This window comes from Myotis lucifugus, unplaced genomic scaffold (assembly GCF_000147115.1).
Source record: "Myotis lucifugus unplaced genomic scaffold, Myoluc2.0 scaffold_542, whole genome shotgun sequence".
Lineage (NCBI taxonomy): Eukaryota > Metazoa > Chordata > Mammalia > Chiroptera > Vespertilionidae > Myotis > Myotis lucifugus.
Genome location: NW_005871590.1, coordinates 158,027 through 172,220, shown reverse-complemented (window position 1 = coordinate 172,220; position 14,194 = coordinate 158,027). Strand labels below are relative to the sequence as shown.

General features: G+C 51.9%; 1 protein-coding gene across 1 annotated transcript in view; it reads left to right on the top strand.

Moving 5' to 3' along the window:
* Nucleotides 1-14,194, top strand: part of CLCN4 (chloride voltage-gated channel 4) — a 54,735-nt gene that overhangs the window by 32,344 nt on the left and 8,197 nt on the right. Inside the window, 5 exon segments of the mRNA XM_023745446.1 lie at nt 439-519; nt 1,783-2,019; nt 2,021-2,329; nt 5,088-5,274; nt 7,321-7,719. Of these exon segments, the coding sequence (XP_023601214.1) occupies nt 439-519; nt 1,783-2,019; nt 2,021-2,329; nt 5,088-5,274; nt 7,321-7,719 (1,213 nt within the window).

Genomic DNA, 14,194 nt, shown 5'->3' with positions numbered 1-14,194 from the left:
TCCTTCTTTTTTTTTTTTCCCTCCTTCCCACTTCTTCCTTCTCCTCCCTTCCTCCTCCCTTCTTCCCTTCTCCTCCATCTCTTCTCTCCTTCTCTCCTTCTCCTCCGTCTCCGTTTTCTTCTTATCCTCCTACTCCTCCTCCTCCTCCACTTCCTCCTCCTTCTCCTTCTCCTTCATGTTTTTATTGATTTTAGAGAGAGGAAGGGACAGGGAGAGAGAGAGAAGCATCAATGATGAGAGAGATTCATGGATCAGCTGCCTCCTGCAGGCCCCACACTGGGGATGGAGCCCACAACCCGGGCATGTGCCTGACCGGGAATCAAACCATGACCTCCTGGTTCACAGGTCAATGCTTAACCACTGAGCCACACCGGCATCCCCTGCAAACACTTGTTTTCATGAAAGGCCTCGGGCTACACGGAACGCTTTGCCTTGCAGGTACTTTCAGCTGCGGCTGCTGCCGGGGTCTCCGTTGCGTTTGGTGCTCCGATTGGCGGTGTGCTTTTCAGCCTGGAGGAGGTGAGCAGGGCGGCCGGGGCTGCGGGCTGCGGGCTGCGTCAGCGGCGAGCTCAGCAGCAGGCTGCCTGAAGCCCTCGGAGGAGCGCTGACACAATTCCTGCAGCTCATTAAGGAGCCGCGATGGGTGCCGCTCAGGACGTTTGGAAAAGGCCGATAGAAATGTTCTGGAAGATTTGCAGTGTCCCCCTTCCTCATAACCAAATGAATGAAGCATTTTTGCTTTTGGCAACGCGGCTAGATCTGTTCCGGGGCTGGCAAACGTCTGTAAAGGGCCAGAGAGTCACTGTTTGAGGCTTTGCGGGTCTCCCGGGCTGGGTCCCAGCCTCTCAGCCCTGCACGGCGCAGGGAAGCTGCCGCAGACACCGCGCCCGTGATCATGACACCCCTCTCCTTAGGAGCTGAAGCTGGAGTTTTACATAATTTTCTCGTGTCACAAAAATAGAGTTCTTTTGAATATTTCACATGTCACAAAATAGTCCTTCCTAATCATTTACTTTTTTTTAAAATATGTATTTTATTGATTTTTTACAGAGAGGGAGGGAGAGAGATAGCTAGAAACATCGATGAGAGAGAAACATTGATCAGCCGCCTCCTGCACACTCCCCACTGGGGATGTGCCCGCAACCAAGGTACATGCCCTTGACCAGAATCGAACCCGGGACCCTCCAGTCTGCAGGCCGACGCTCTATCCACTGAGCCAAGCCGGCCAGGGCCCTAACCATTTACTTATTAAAAAAATTTTTTTTTATTGATTTCAGAGAGGAAGGGAAAGGGAGAGAGAGATAGAAACATCAATGATGAGAGAGAATCATTTGTTGGCTGCCTCCTGCACGCCCCCTACTGGGGATCGATCCCACAACCCGGGCATGTATGTGCTCTTGACCAGAATCACACCCGGGACCCTTCAGTCTGTAGGCCTGAAGCCAAACCAGCTAGGGCATTCCTAACCATTTACAAATCAAAATTTATTTTTAACTCCTGTGCCATTCAGATACATTTGCTGGGTCAGGGTTTTCCAACCCTTGATCTACTCTGTTGTCTGTAGAATCTAATTCAGAGGTTTTTTTGCTTTTTTTGGGGGGGGGCTCTCCGTGCCATAAACAGAATTATGATGAAATGTTCTCATTTCTCTTAAAAAATAGCTCAAAAACACCTCGACTAGTCTCCATTCTACTGTCAGACACAGAGTCCTTGACATGTCTTTGTTGGTGCCTTTGGGTCATAGTGCAACCCAGGTCGCTCATGTGCTCCTTTCCGTCCCAGGTCAGTTACTACTTCCCCCTGAAGACCTTGTGGCGGTCCTTCTTCGCGGCCCTGGTGGCGGCCTTCACGCTGCGCTCCATCAACCCCTTTGGGAACAGCCGCCTCGTTCTCTTCTACGTGGAATATCACACGCCCTGGTACATGGCCGAGCTCTTCCCCTTCATCCTGCTGGGCGTCTTCGGGGGCCTGTGGGGCACCCTCTTCATCCGCTGCAACATCGCCTGGTGCCGGAGGCGCAAAAACCACCCGGCTGGGCAAGTACCCGGTGCTGGAGGTCATCGTGGTGACCGCCATCACCGCCATCGTCGCCTACCCCAACCCCTACACGCGCCAGAGCACGAGCGAGCTCATTTCCGAGCTGTTCAATGACTGCGGGGCCCTCGAGTCCTCCCAGCTCTGCGACTACATCAACGACCCCAACATGACCCGGCCCGTGGATGACATTCCCGACCGGCCGGCCGGGCGCGGGGTGTACACGGCCATCTGGCAGCTGGCCCTGGCGCTGGTCTTCAAGATCGTCATCACCATCTTTACCTTCGGCATGAAGGTGAGCGAGGGGGGAGGAGGATGGGGGCCGCCATGGAATCGTGCTGGGAGGGAGGGGAGGGCCTGTATTGAATGTTGTCTTGTGCTGGGCCCTGGACCTTCTTTGAATCAACAAGAAACGATGCTTTTGATAAACAGCAAGCCTCTCAAATAGCTTTTATTTATTTATTTTTAAAAAAATATATTTTATTGATTTTTTACACAGAGGAAGGGAGAGGGACAGAGATTTAGAAACATCGATGAGAGAGAAACATCGATCAGCTGCATCCTGCACACCTCCTACTGGGGATGTGCCCGCAACCCAGGTACATGCCCTTGACCGGAATCGAACCTGGGACCTTTCAGTCCGCAGGCCGATGCTCTATCAACTGAGCCACACCGGTTCCGGCTCAAATAGCTTTTAATCTCACTTCACAAGTGAAGAAGCCATGGCTCAGAGTATGTCGTTCATCCAGAGACATACAAAGCTCGTGAACTTTCCTGAAACACACACTTGTGTAACCAGCACCCAGGACCGCAAGCAGAACATTGAGAGGCCTCCCGAACACCCATTGGTTTCCATTACGATTACTTCTGTGTGCGATTTTTAAAAAGTATATTTTTACTGATTTCAGAGAAGAAGGGAGAGGGAGAGAGAGATAGAAACATCCATGAAGAGAGAGAATCATCGATTGGCTGCCTCTTGCATGCCCCACACTGGGGATGGAGCCCGCAACCTGTGCATGTGCCCTGACCTGGAGTCGAACCCTGACCTCCTGGTTCATAGGTCAATGCTCAGCCACTGAGCCACGCCTGCTGGGTCTGTGTGTGATTTTTATGATTTATTTTTTTAAGTCGAAGAAACCATGTAGGGAGTTTATACTTGAGTGTGTAATGGTCAAGCACAAACCTGAATTTTTGCCCTGAGAACAAGGAGGGGTGGACTCCATTAAACAGCTGACGGTCTGCTCCACCCGCTCCCAGCAAGGGACTGAGCTTGTGTCTGCGGAAGGCCCTGGCCACCCCCCGGTGCCTGCTGGGACAGGCGACTTTGAAGCTCCAGGGCAGTCAGTGGCAGTGGGAGGAGGGGCAGCTCAGAAAGGAACCATTTCCTCAGGAATGTCCCACACTCGCGCAACCACACTCAAGGATCCGACTTAACCTGGACTCTGCTTAGAGAGCCACTTCCATCCTGAGGCTGATGACAGTCCGGGTCGGCATAGATGCGGCTCCCGCTCAGGATCGTAGTCACGTGCAGTCTCCGCCGCGGAGAGCCCGGCGTGCTACCTGCTCACTAGGCAGTGATGGGGAACCTTTTGAGCTCGGCGTGTCAGCATTTGGAAAAACCCTAACTTAGCTCTGGTGCCGTGTCACATAGAGAAATTTTTGGATCTTTGCAACCATAGTAAAACAAAGACTTCTATTTTTAATATTTATTTTATATATTTAAATGCCATTTAACAAAGAAAAATCAACCAAAAAAATGAGTTCGCGTGTCACCTCTGACACGCGTGTCATAGGTTCGCCATCACTGCACTAGAAGGAATACAGCCTTGCCAACTCCGAAGCAGGAGGCACACTGTTACCGAGGCCTTTCAGTCCCATAGTCTCTTTTTTTAAAAATTTTGTTTTATTGCTTAAAGTATTACAAAGAGCATTACAAATGTCTCCTTTTCCCCCCCTTGACCTTCCCCCGGCCTCCCCTACCCCCCAGTGTCTGTGTCCATTGGTTATGCTTATCTGCATGCATACAAGTCCTTCGGTTGATCTCTTACCCCCCCTCCCCAACTCTCCCCGGCCTTCCCGCTGTAGTTTGACAGTCTGTTCGATGCTGCTCTGCCTCTGTGTCTATTTTTGCTCATCAGTTTATAATGGTCTTAATTATCCATAAATGAGTGAGATCACGTGTAGTCTCTCTCTGTGCCGCTCTCACCTGGGTTGAGCCTGTTCTCAATGCTTTTAGGAAAATGGACGTTGTCGGGAGGAGGGCGCTGCCTTTGGAAGATGCGGGCGGCTGTGCGGCTGCCCTCGGCTTCTTCCTTCTCCCCGATAACCCTCGCAGGCCCTCCTTTTCCATTGTCCCGCTGCGGCTTGACATTTCATTTGAAAAGCTAATCTGAAGGACAGGCGAGGGGAGCAAGGAGGTGGTGCGTGTCTCCAGGGACAGCTGTCGCTTTGAATGCTGTTTGCAGTGGGGCTGCTCATTCTGTAACCCACCCAGGCACGCCCCCCCCCCCCCCCCCCCCCCCCCGCTGCTGAAGGCCCGGACAGGAAAGTGTAAAACGACATTCTCTCCAAGTCACAGTAGCCACGGGGGAGCAGGCAGGTGCAGCCACTTGTCCCACCTTTTCCCTGACCTACTCTGAAGGTTGCACCTCCTTTTACAAATTATTTATTTATGTTCCTCCTCACCCGAGGATATTTTTCCATTGATTCTTAGGGAGAGTGGAAGAGAAGGGGAGAGACAGAGAGAAACATTGATGTGAAAGAAACACATGGATGGGTTGCCTCCTGCACGAACTCTGGTCAGGGCCCAGGCTGGGGAGGAGCCTGCAACCAAAGTACGTGCCCTTGACTGGACTCGAACCCAGGACCCTTCGGTCCACAGGCTGACACTCTATGCACTGAGCCACACCGGCCAGGGCAAGGTTGCAGCTGCTTTGAAGACGGAAGCAAAATGCAAGCTTGTCGAGGGGGTCAGTGTGTACTGGGTGGGAGGCGGGGCTTTGGGGATTTGGACTCCTCCCCTCATGCTTCTTTTCCGTGTGTGCTCCCTGGAGATCCCGTCCGGCCTCTTCATCCCCAGCATGGCCGTGGGGGCCATGGCGGGCAGGATGGTGGGCATTGGCGTGGAGCAGCTGGCGTACCATCACCACGACTGGATCATCTTCAGGAACTGGTGCAGGCCTGGAGCGGACTGCGTCACCCCGGGACTCTACGCCATGGTGGGAGCAGCGGCCTGCCTAGGTACAGCCAGAGGGGGGTGAGGCGGGGTGGGAGGTGCAAGGAAAGGAAGACAGACTGAGCACAAGGGCCGATCTGGGTTAGAGGACTGGCCAGAGGAAGCCATGAGCACTTGCGCTCTCAGGATAGGAGAGGGCGTGCTGCTGTGACAAGTAATCCCCTAAATCCCACGGGCTTAACACACCGAGGCTTAGATCTGGTCCGTGATGGCGGTCGATCCTCATAATTCGTGGATTCCATAATTGGGCATTTGTGTACTTGCTAAAATGTATTTGTCACCCTCAGATCAGTACCTGTAGGGCTTTGCAGTCCCTCTGGGACACTCACAGGTGCAACACTGGAGTGATCTGACACGTGTACGTTCCCAGCTGACTGACCAAGGTGAAGGTCTGCCTTCTTGGTTCGGCTCTCACACGGGACACAGATGTCCTTCTTGTGGTCTATCGAGTGCCATGGGATTTGCATTTGTTGTGCTTTTTGTTCATGATTTTGCGGTTTAAAAGGGCGTAGCGCTGAGGTGCTGCCTGGCGCTCCTCATGCGAGGAGCCTGGGATGTGCCTCGGAGAAAACACACGTTCAGAAGCTCCCCTCAGGCTGAGTTCAACGTGGCTGAGTCAACTGCATCTGTTAAATAAGGTGTCTTTGGCCAGAAACACACACAAATGGATTTTGACAAAAATGTGAGCACAGGCTCACAGAAACCTAATCTAGGTCTCCCTTTGGGCAGTGATTAAGAATTTGCTAATTCAGCGTTTGTGGTGACTTTGTAGATCATAACTACTGTGAATAATGAGAATCAACGTGTGTGTGTGTGTGTGTGTGTGTGTGTGTGTGTGTGTGGTTAGCGGAAGGTTCTCTCCACTTGGTCATTCAGGGACCCAGGCTGATGGATTCTCTACCATCTCGCAGCTGTGCCATCTAGGATAGTGGTTTTCAACTGGGGGCGATTGTGCCTCTCAGGGACAGTGGACAAGAGAGGAGACACGTTTGGCTGTCACACCTGGGGATGGCGGTGCTAGTAGCATCTAGGGCAGTGATGGCGAACCTTTTGAGCTCGGCGTGTCAGCATTTTGAAAAACCCTAACTTAACTCTGGTGCCGTGTCACATATAGACATTTTTTGATATTTGCAACCATAGTAAAACAAAGACTTATATTTTTGATATTTATTTTGTATATTTAAATGCCATTTAACAAAGAAAAATCAACCAAAAAAATGAGTTTGCGTGTCACCTCTGACACGCGTGTCATAGGTTCGCCATCACTGATCTAGTGGGAGGGGACCGTGGATGCTGCTAAACATCCTACAGTGCGCAGGACAGCCCCAAGCAAAGAATTACCAGTGCCACATGTTCCTAGTGCTGAGATCAAGGAGCCCCAGTTCAAGTTCATTGGAAGATTAGAAGTTGGTGTGGTTTCTCCTGCTGAATGCCGAGGGACACAGGGGGGTCCTCTCCTGTCTCTAGCCCCCAAGAGTCTCTGCAGTTTTCCAGCTTTTGGGGTTCTGGAAGGGAGCCCCGCTTGCTGAGTGAGAAACCAGAGCCCGCATAGGATCCACTCACCAGAAAGCAAGGCGTGTGGTCCTCGGTCAGTGGTCGGCAAACTGCGGCTTGCGAGCCACATGCGGCTCTTTGGCCCCTTGAGTGTGGCTCTTCCACAAAATACCGACTTCTGCGCATGGGCCACGAAGTTTCACTCGCACTGTACGTGCGCGCCCGCACGTGGTATTTTGTGGAAGAGCCACACTCAAGGGGCCAAAGAGCCGCATGTGGCTCGTGAGCCGCAGCTTGCCGACCACTGTTAGGTGAATCAACATCCGAGTTGTCCCTCAGTGCAGAAGAGCCCCCAGTTGGATGTGGCTCACGGCTCCCTGATGTAGGTGACAGAGGTCTGAGCACAGGCAGCGTGTAGAACTGTCTCCTTAGAACAGACGCTCTTGGACTGTCTCCTTAGAAACTTGAGTTTCCAGCCAGCTCGTCAGTTTCCACAACCCATGCCCTGCGGAGGGTCTGGGTTGAGCTGGGAATCCCCCTCCTCTCTCGCCTCGCAGGTGGCGTGACCAGGATGACGGTGTCATTGGTGGTCATCATGTTTGAATTGACGGGGGGTCTGGAGTACATTGTCCCCCTGATGGCGGCGGCCGTGACCAGCAAGTGGGTGGCCGACGCCTTTGGGAAGGAAGGCATCTATGAGGCCCACATCCACCTCAACGGGTACCCGTTCCTGGACGTGAAGGATGAGTTCACGCACCGCACGCTGGCCACCGACGTCATGCGGCCGCGGCGCGGGGAGCCCCCGCTGTCCGTGCTCACCCAGGACAGCATGACCGTGGAGGACGTGGAGACGCTCATCAAAGAGACCGACTACAACGGCTTCCCCGTGGTGGTGTCCCGGGACTCCGAGCGCCTCATTGGATTCGCCCAGAGGAGGGAACTGATTCTCGCCATAAGTGAGTAGAGAGGGGGGAGCTGGTGGGCAACTAAGGTGAATGGCAGCCTTCTAACCCCCGCATTCTCCAAGGGTAGAGAGAGCCTACACAGTCAGAAGGCTTTCAGCCAGGGCATCGCACACTTTTTAAAAATATATGTTTTTATTGATGTCAGAGAGGAAGGGAGAGGGGGAGAGAGAGAGAAACATCAATGATGAGAGAGAATCATGGATCGGCTGCCTCCTGCACGCCCCCTACTGGGGATCGAGCCCACAACCCGGGCATGTGCCCTGACTGGAATTGAACCCAGGACCCTTCAGTTCGCAGGTCGACACTCTAGCCACTGAGCCAAACCAGCTAGGGCTTTTTTTTTTTAATAGAGAGGAAGGGAGAGGGAAAGATAGAAACATCAATGATGAGAGAGAATCATGAATTGGCTGCCTCCTACACTCCCCCCACTGGGGATTGAGCCTGCAACCCGGCATGTGTGCTGACCAGGAATCGAACCGTGACCTCCTGGCTCCTAGGTTGATGCTCAACCACTGAGCCATGCGGGCCGGCGGATCCCACACTTGAACGTATACTTGTGTCCCTCGGGGATCTGGTTGAAGTTCAGATTTGGATTCCGCTGGTCTGGGGTTTGGCCCAGGCGCTGCGTTTCTCCCAAGCTCCCTGTTAAAGCTCTGCGGCTGGTCCCACGTCGCACTGTGAGGAGCAGGGCCTCAGGAGGCCGTTCTTGGCTGGAAGATGAGCGCCACCTTTGCAAGCAGCTCCCTGGGCTCCAGTCCTGCCGGGAGGCATGTGGTGCAGCCTTTCAGAGAACGCAAAGCCGAGAAGGAAGGGATGGGAAAGCCTGAGCCGGCCCGGGCTGAGCTGCTCTCAGAGACAGACTCAGGCAGGCGAACTACGGAGATGGGGAGTTCTTTGCCTCTCGGCTCCACCCAAGCCTTTCGCTTCCCGCTGTGACGTGATGTCACATCAGTTCTGTGCGATGCTTTTCCTCCTCGTGTGCGAATCGAAATCAGCTGGGCTGAGGGCCAGGCTGTTGAGTTGGGGGAGGAGAGGGGATGATGCCCAGGTGAGGTGTCCCGAAGATAAGCCGCTCCGAAAAGCAAGCCTGTGGGCCCAGCAGCCTGGCCAAGGCTGCATTGAAGGGGACAGCGGGAGGAGGAGGATTCCAAAGAGCTAAGCGTGTGGGGAGCTCCCTGGGGAGGGGGGGTGGGGGTTGGGGGAGTCCCAGCGGACCTCCCCATGCAGCGGGGCAGAGAGCAGTGAGCGCATCGGTGGTGCCCAGCAGACCTGCATGCCATTCCGCTCACATGCCTGCCCGTGATCTGCACACCATCCCAGCGCCTCTCTGCAGGCTGGGCCCATGATGGGGCTCAGGTTTGCATGGATGACTTTACTAACTATCCCATCTGCCAGAGTATTTATGAAGTTTGCCAAGGGGACTCGCCTGGGTATGGCGGCAGAACGCCCTGATGCCCGCGCGCCTTCACCTGCCAAGCCTTTGCCTCGCCCTGCCCTTGGTTAACCATCTCTCAGCTCGCCCTTTGAAGTCCCAGGTCTCTTCACGTGTTAAATAGCTTTGAAAATATCTTTAGAGTATCTTCATCAAAGGCTTTATAAAAATAACCTTGGATAAGCTCTATCCTCTAATGTTTGTTGCTCAAACAGGATTACCTCCCAAAGCAACAGCTGACTTTATAGTTTGGACACGGTAGCGCATTTGTGCTGAGTGCTCAGTGATACTTCTCTTTCTTGTAGGTCAGTGATGGCAAACCTTTTGAGCTCGGCGTGTCAGCATTTTGAAAAACCCTCACTTAACTCTGGTGCCGGGTCACATAGAGAAATGTTTTGATATTTGCAACCATAGTAAAACAAAGACTTATATTTTTGATATTTATTTTATATATTTAAATGCCATTGAACAAAGAAAAATCAACCAAAAAAATGAGTTCGCGTGTCACCTCTGACACGCGTGTCATAGGTTCGCCGTCACTGTTGTAGGTCCTGTCACTTAGCCTTTAGACATCAGTATTGCCTTAGAGAAAATGAGGTTGTTTAGAAAAGCTGTGTAAGCCCAGGCCGGTTTGGTTCAGTGGTTAGAGTGTCAGCCCGCAGACCGAAGGGTCGCTGGTTCGATTCCTTGTCCTGCTAGGAGGCAAGAGGCTGCAGACTTTTAGAGAATGCAACCTGTACCTCAGCTGCAGGTTCAGTCCCCGGCCTGCATCAGGGAGCTTGTGGGAGACAACCAGTTGATGTCTCTCTCTCTCTCTCTCTCTCTCTCTCTCTCTCTCTCCCCTCCCTCTCCCTCCCTCTCCATCTCTCTCCCCGCTTCCTCCCTTCCACTCTTCCTCTAAAGATCAATGGAAAAAGTATCCTTGGGTGAGGATTAAAAAAACAAACCAACCACGTTGTATAAGTAGGGCTGGGTTTGTTTTAAAATAAGGTGATCAGCAGCCTTAAGCAAAGATTGAAATTAAAATCCGAAGCGATAAATGTCACAGGCTCCATCACCTGTTGTGCAGCTCGGGCACACCCGCCAGGAGGCGGTTCACTAACCTGCTGCCCCCAGTACCGTAATCAGGTGGGAAGCAGCAGTTGTCCCCAGCGCTGGAGCCCGCTGCCCCGCGCCCCGGGAAGCTGTGTTTGGAATGTCTGAAGAGGCACCACGCCGTGGAAATAACACCTCTACACTTTCAACCAGCCGGCCCGGCGGAGAAGCTGCTATTTGCATGGTGTGTGGAAAGGCGAGGGGTGGCTTCGCTCTGAGTAACCAGAAGAGCTGTTTTCCTGGCCCTGGGAACAGAAGGCTCCCTGGATTGTGGTGGAGACATTCGCGAGCTGCATCTGCAGGATGAATGTGCCCTTTGGTGACGATGGAAACAGGACGCCAGCATTTAGCCGGCACTGACTGCATGCCGAGTCCACTCCCAGGGCATGAGGAGCAAAGATTATCACAGATCCGAGTAGTTTGGATGAGAAAAGAGTGGTGAATAGCGGTCACGTTAAAGATGGTAGCAGCCGCTCTCGGGACATGGAAGTGTGTTGTGATTTTCTGTCTCTCTCTGGACCGCAAGCCACGGCTGTCTCTCTGTTAGAGAGCGAGTCCTCGCACCGCCTGGGAAGTGCGGCCTCTTCACCACACACAGCCCGTGGGGTCGTATGTGGCCCCTGCTCAGATTCCGGGTTCAGGGGACTTTGCCTCTTGGTGCCATTTGCAAACACGAGGCTTTTCTGTGCTCGGCAGGGCTTCAGGCTCTTCCAGACTTGGGTTCTGCAATTAAGCAAGGACTGGCTGAGAGAGGACTCAGTGAAGCCGCAATGATGATTAAAGGGATGGAAAGTTCCAGTTATGGGCAAGAGTTAACACATTGTATGCGGGAAACGTATTTATACGTTTTACGTATTTATACGTTCTACCAGTGTAGTAGAGCACGGGACACGTATTAATACGTTTTTTATAGACTAGCGGTAGAATGCGGGTAACGTATAAATACGTAAACTAAAGTTATCGTAATTTTACTGAAGGTTGCCATTTGCGCAAAAAATTAGCAAAAATGACCCGCGCCACCTGTTAGCGCGCGATAAGAACTACCTGCAAACAATGTTAAGGGAACTCGGATTTTTGTCTGGTGGATGATTTAATGACGATTCTCCAGGATGTGGAAGATGCTTACTTGCAGAAAGGGACTGACATCCAGGTCCTAAGAAGAAGATAAGTGTTAGCCCGGCCGGCGTGGCTCAGTGGTTGAGCGTCGACCTATGAACCAGAAGGTCACGGTTGATTCCAGGTCAGGGCACTTGCCCGGGTTGTGGGCTCCATCCCTAGTGTGGGGCGTGCAGGAGGCAGCTGATCAATGATTTTCTCTCATTGATGTTTCTCTCTCTCTCTCCATCTCTTTCTCTCTCCCTTCCTCTCTGGAATCAATAAAAACATATTTTTAAAAAAGAAGATAAATGTCAGATCTGTTGGACAGGCTGTTTAGGGATAAAGAGGTTTCCTCCTGGTAGAACAGCAGTGTCATCTGCTTCTGCTGGAGACTTCTCCAGGCCTTAGTAAACCATGGCATCCTAAATAATCTGCTTTTTCTTCTAAATAGTGTTTACTTTGTTATAGCATCTTGTACTGATCACCACTACAGTTGCTCCCAATTTTACACCTTAACCTTCTTGTAAATTACCTCTGTTTTTATGGAAGCTTTAAGAATTTTTTTTATTGATTTCAGAGAGGAAGGGAGAGGGAGAGAGAGAGATAGAAACATCAATGATGAATGAGAATCATGGATCGGCTGCCTCCTGCACGCCCCACACCTGGGGATTGAGCCTGCAACCCAGGCATGTGCCCTGACCGGGAATGGAACCTTGACCTCTTGGTTCATAGGTCAACTGAGCCTCACCAGCCGGATCATGTGATCAGTTCTTGATTGAGGTGTGTGGCTTGATCCATTCCCAATGTTCAAATTGGTTATTGAAAGAGATGGGATTCCTGCTGCGTGGACTTCTAGAAAATCAACTGGTGTATGAATGTGGGCAAATAAGTATGTGTTGACTGTCGCCTCCACCTTAGAGCTTCAGGACAGAACCGCCTTGACTTAGGGGAGAAGTGCGCAGTGCGAGTCGTATAGCCTCTCCATTTGAAAACATGTTGTGCCTCATTGTCACCTGCTTCTGTGGTGGAATCATCTCCCATTTGATGCAACTAGATTGAACCTGAGCCAAATAATGGGCAGGCATCTGCCCAGCCGGCCCCGTGTTCCTCTTTTAAACAGAGACCCCTTTTCAACCAGCCTGACCATGGCGCTCCCCGCTTCCCATTAGAGCAGTGGTCCTCAACCTTCCTAATGCTGCGACCCTTTCATACAGCTCCTCATGTTGTGGTGACCCCCAATTTCATTGTTACAAATTGAACATCATTAAAGCATAGTGATTCATCACAAAAACAATATGTCATTATATATGTGCTTTCCGATGGTCTTAGGCGACCCCTGTGAAAGGGTCGTTTGACCCCCAAAGGGGTCGCGATCCACAGGTTGAGAACCGCTGCATTAGCGCGCTCTACTGCAGTAAATGGCCTCTGAGCAGGCAGTTTGAGTTTTATTTCTCAAAGAACGATACAGGTGAATTGTAGTCTTTGAGAAAGGAGACCTGCATTATAGAGACTGGGATTCGTTTGAAAGCAAGTCCCGCCGTACATTTTCCCTGACCTCTACCCATGAACCAAAAGAAAGATGAAAACCCTGACAGAAGAAAGTGGCCTTGGAGAAATATCTTGAGACCGATGGGTTTGTTTCACATGTGACTTAAAATAGCCCGGGTTTCTCTGGCGGCATGAAGCTGTATTCTAATGAGTTCCCGTCCCCCTGCCTCAGCCCTGTCACACGGCCTTGCCTATAGATAGAAATAGGCTAATTCTTACCATAAGAGTTTTACTATCTTTCATTGCGATACCCTCAGAGTGGCCCATTTTTAAGAGAGGAGATCCAAGGGGCGGGCGATGCGGCTTTTCCAAGGGTATTTCCTTGGTCCCAAGGGTCATATTTGGGATTTGAGCTAAATTTCTGGGCTGTGAGCCTGGGCTGGTCCCATTAAATTCCTGTTCCTTTCAGGACTCACAATGCCATTTGGGCCGACTGTAAGTCTGTAAAAAACCGATGTAGAAAGGTCACGGGGCAGCTAAGTGTGGTTTCTTTTTCCTTTTCAAAAATATACTTGCATTGATTTCAGAGAGGAAGGGAGAGGGAGAGAGAGATAGGAACATCATCGATGAGAGAGAATCATGGATCGGTTGCCTCCTGCACACCCCCTACTGGGGATGGAGCCTGCAACCCGGGCATGTGCCCTGACCGGGAATCGAACCATGACCTCCTGGTTCATAGGTCCATGCTCAACCACTGAGCCACACCGGCCAGGCAAGTGTGGTTTTTTGTAATGTCCAACTTCACCCATGATGAGGTGAAGAAGTGTTAGGAAGGCGAGGGTGGAGGGCGAAGGGCTCTGGGTCTTCTGGGTGCCTGGAGTCCAGGGGAAGCAATGCATCTCCACAAAGAAGCATCCTGCTCAGGCCTGTCTTTCAAGACCTTGGCAGTGAACAGGCGGGTCACAGCAGGGGGACCCTTGCCTAGCAGGCGCCGATTTCACAAATGTTTGGCTGAAGCCCCCCCATTAAGAATGTGGAGTTGCTGCCCTAGCCGGTGTGGCTCAGTGGATAGAGCATTGGCCTGCGGACTGAAGGGTCCCAGGTTTGATTCCGGTCAAGGGCACATGTCTGGGTTGTGCTCTCAATCCCCAGGACGGGGTGTGCAGGAGGCAGCCGATCCATGATTCGCTCTCATCATGGATGTTTCTATCTCTCTCTCCCTCTCCCTTCCTCTTTGAAATCAATAAAAATGTATTTTTTAAAAAGAATGTGGAGTTGGCCCTCGGAGCCCCTTCTCTGCGGGATTCTAGGAGGCGGGAGGAGGGAAGATGTGTACCTGCAGGTCAGCGGGGG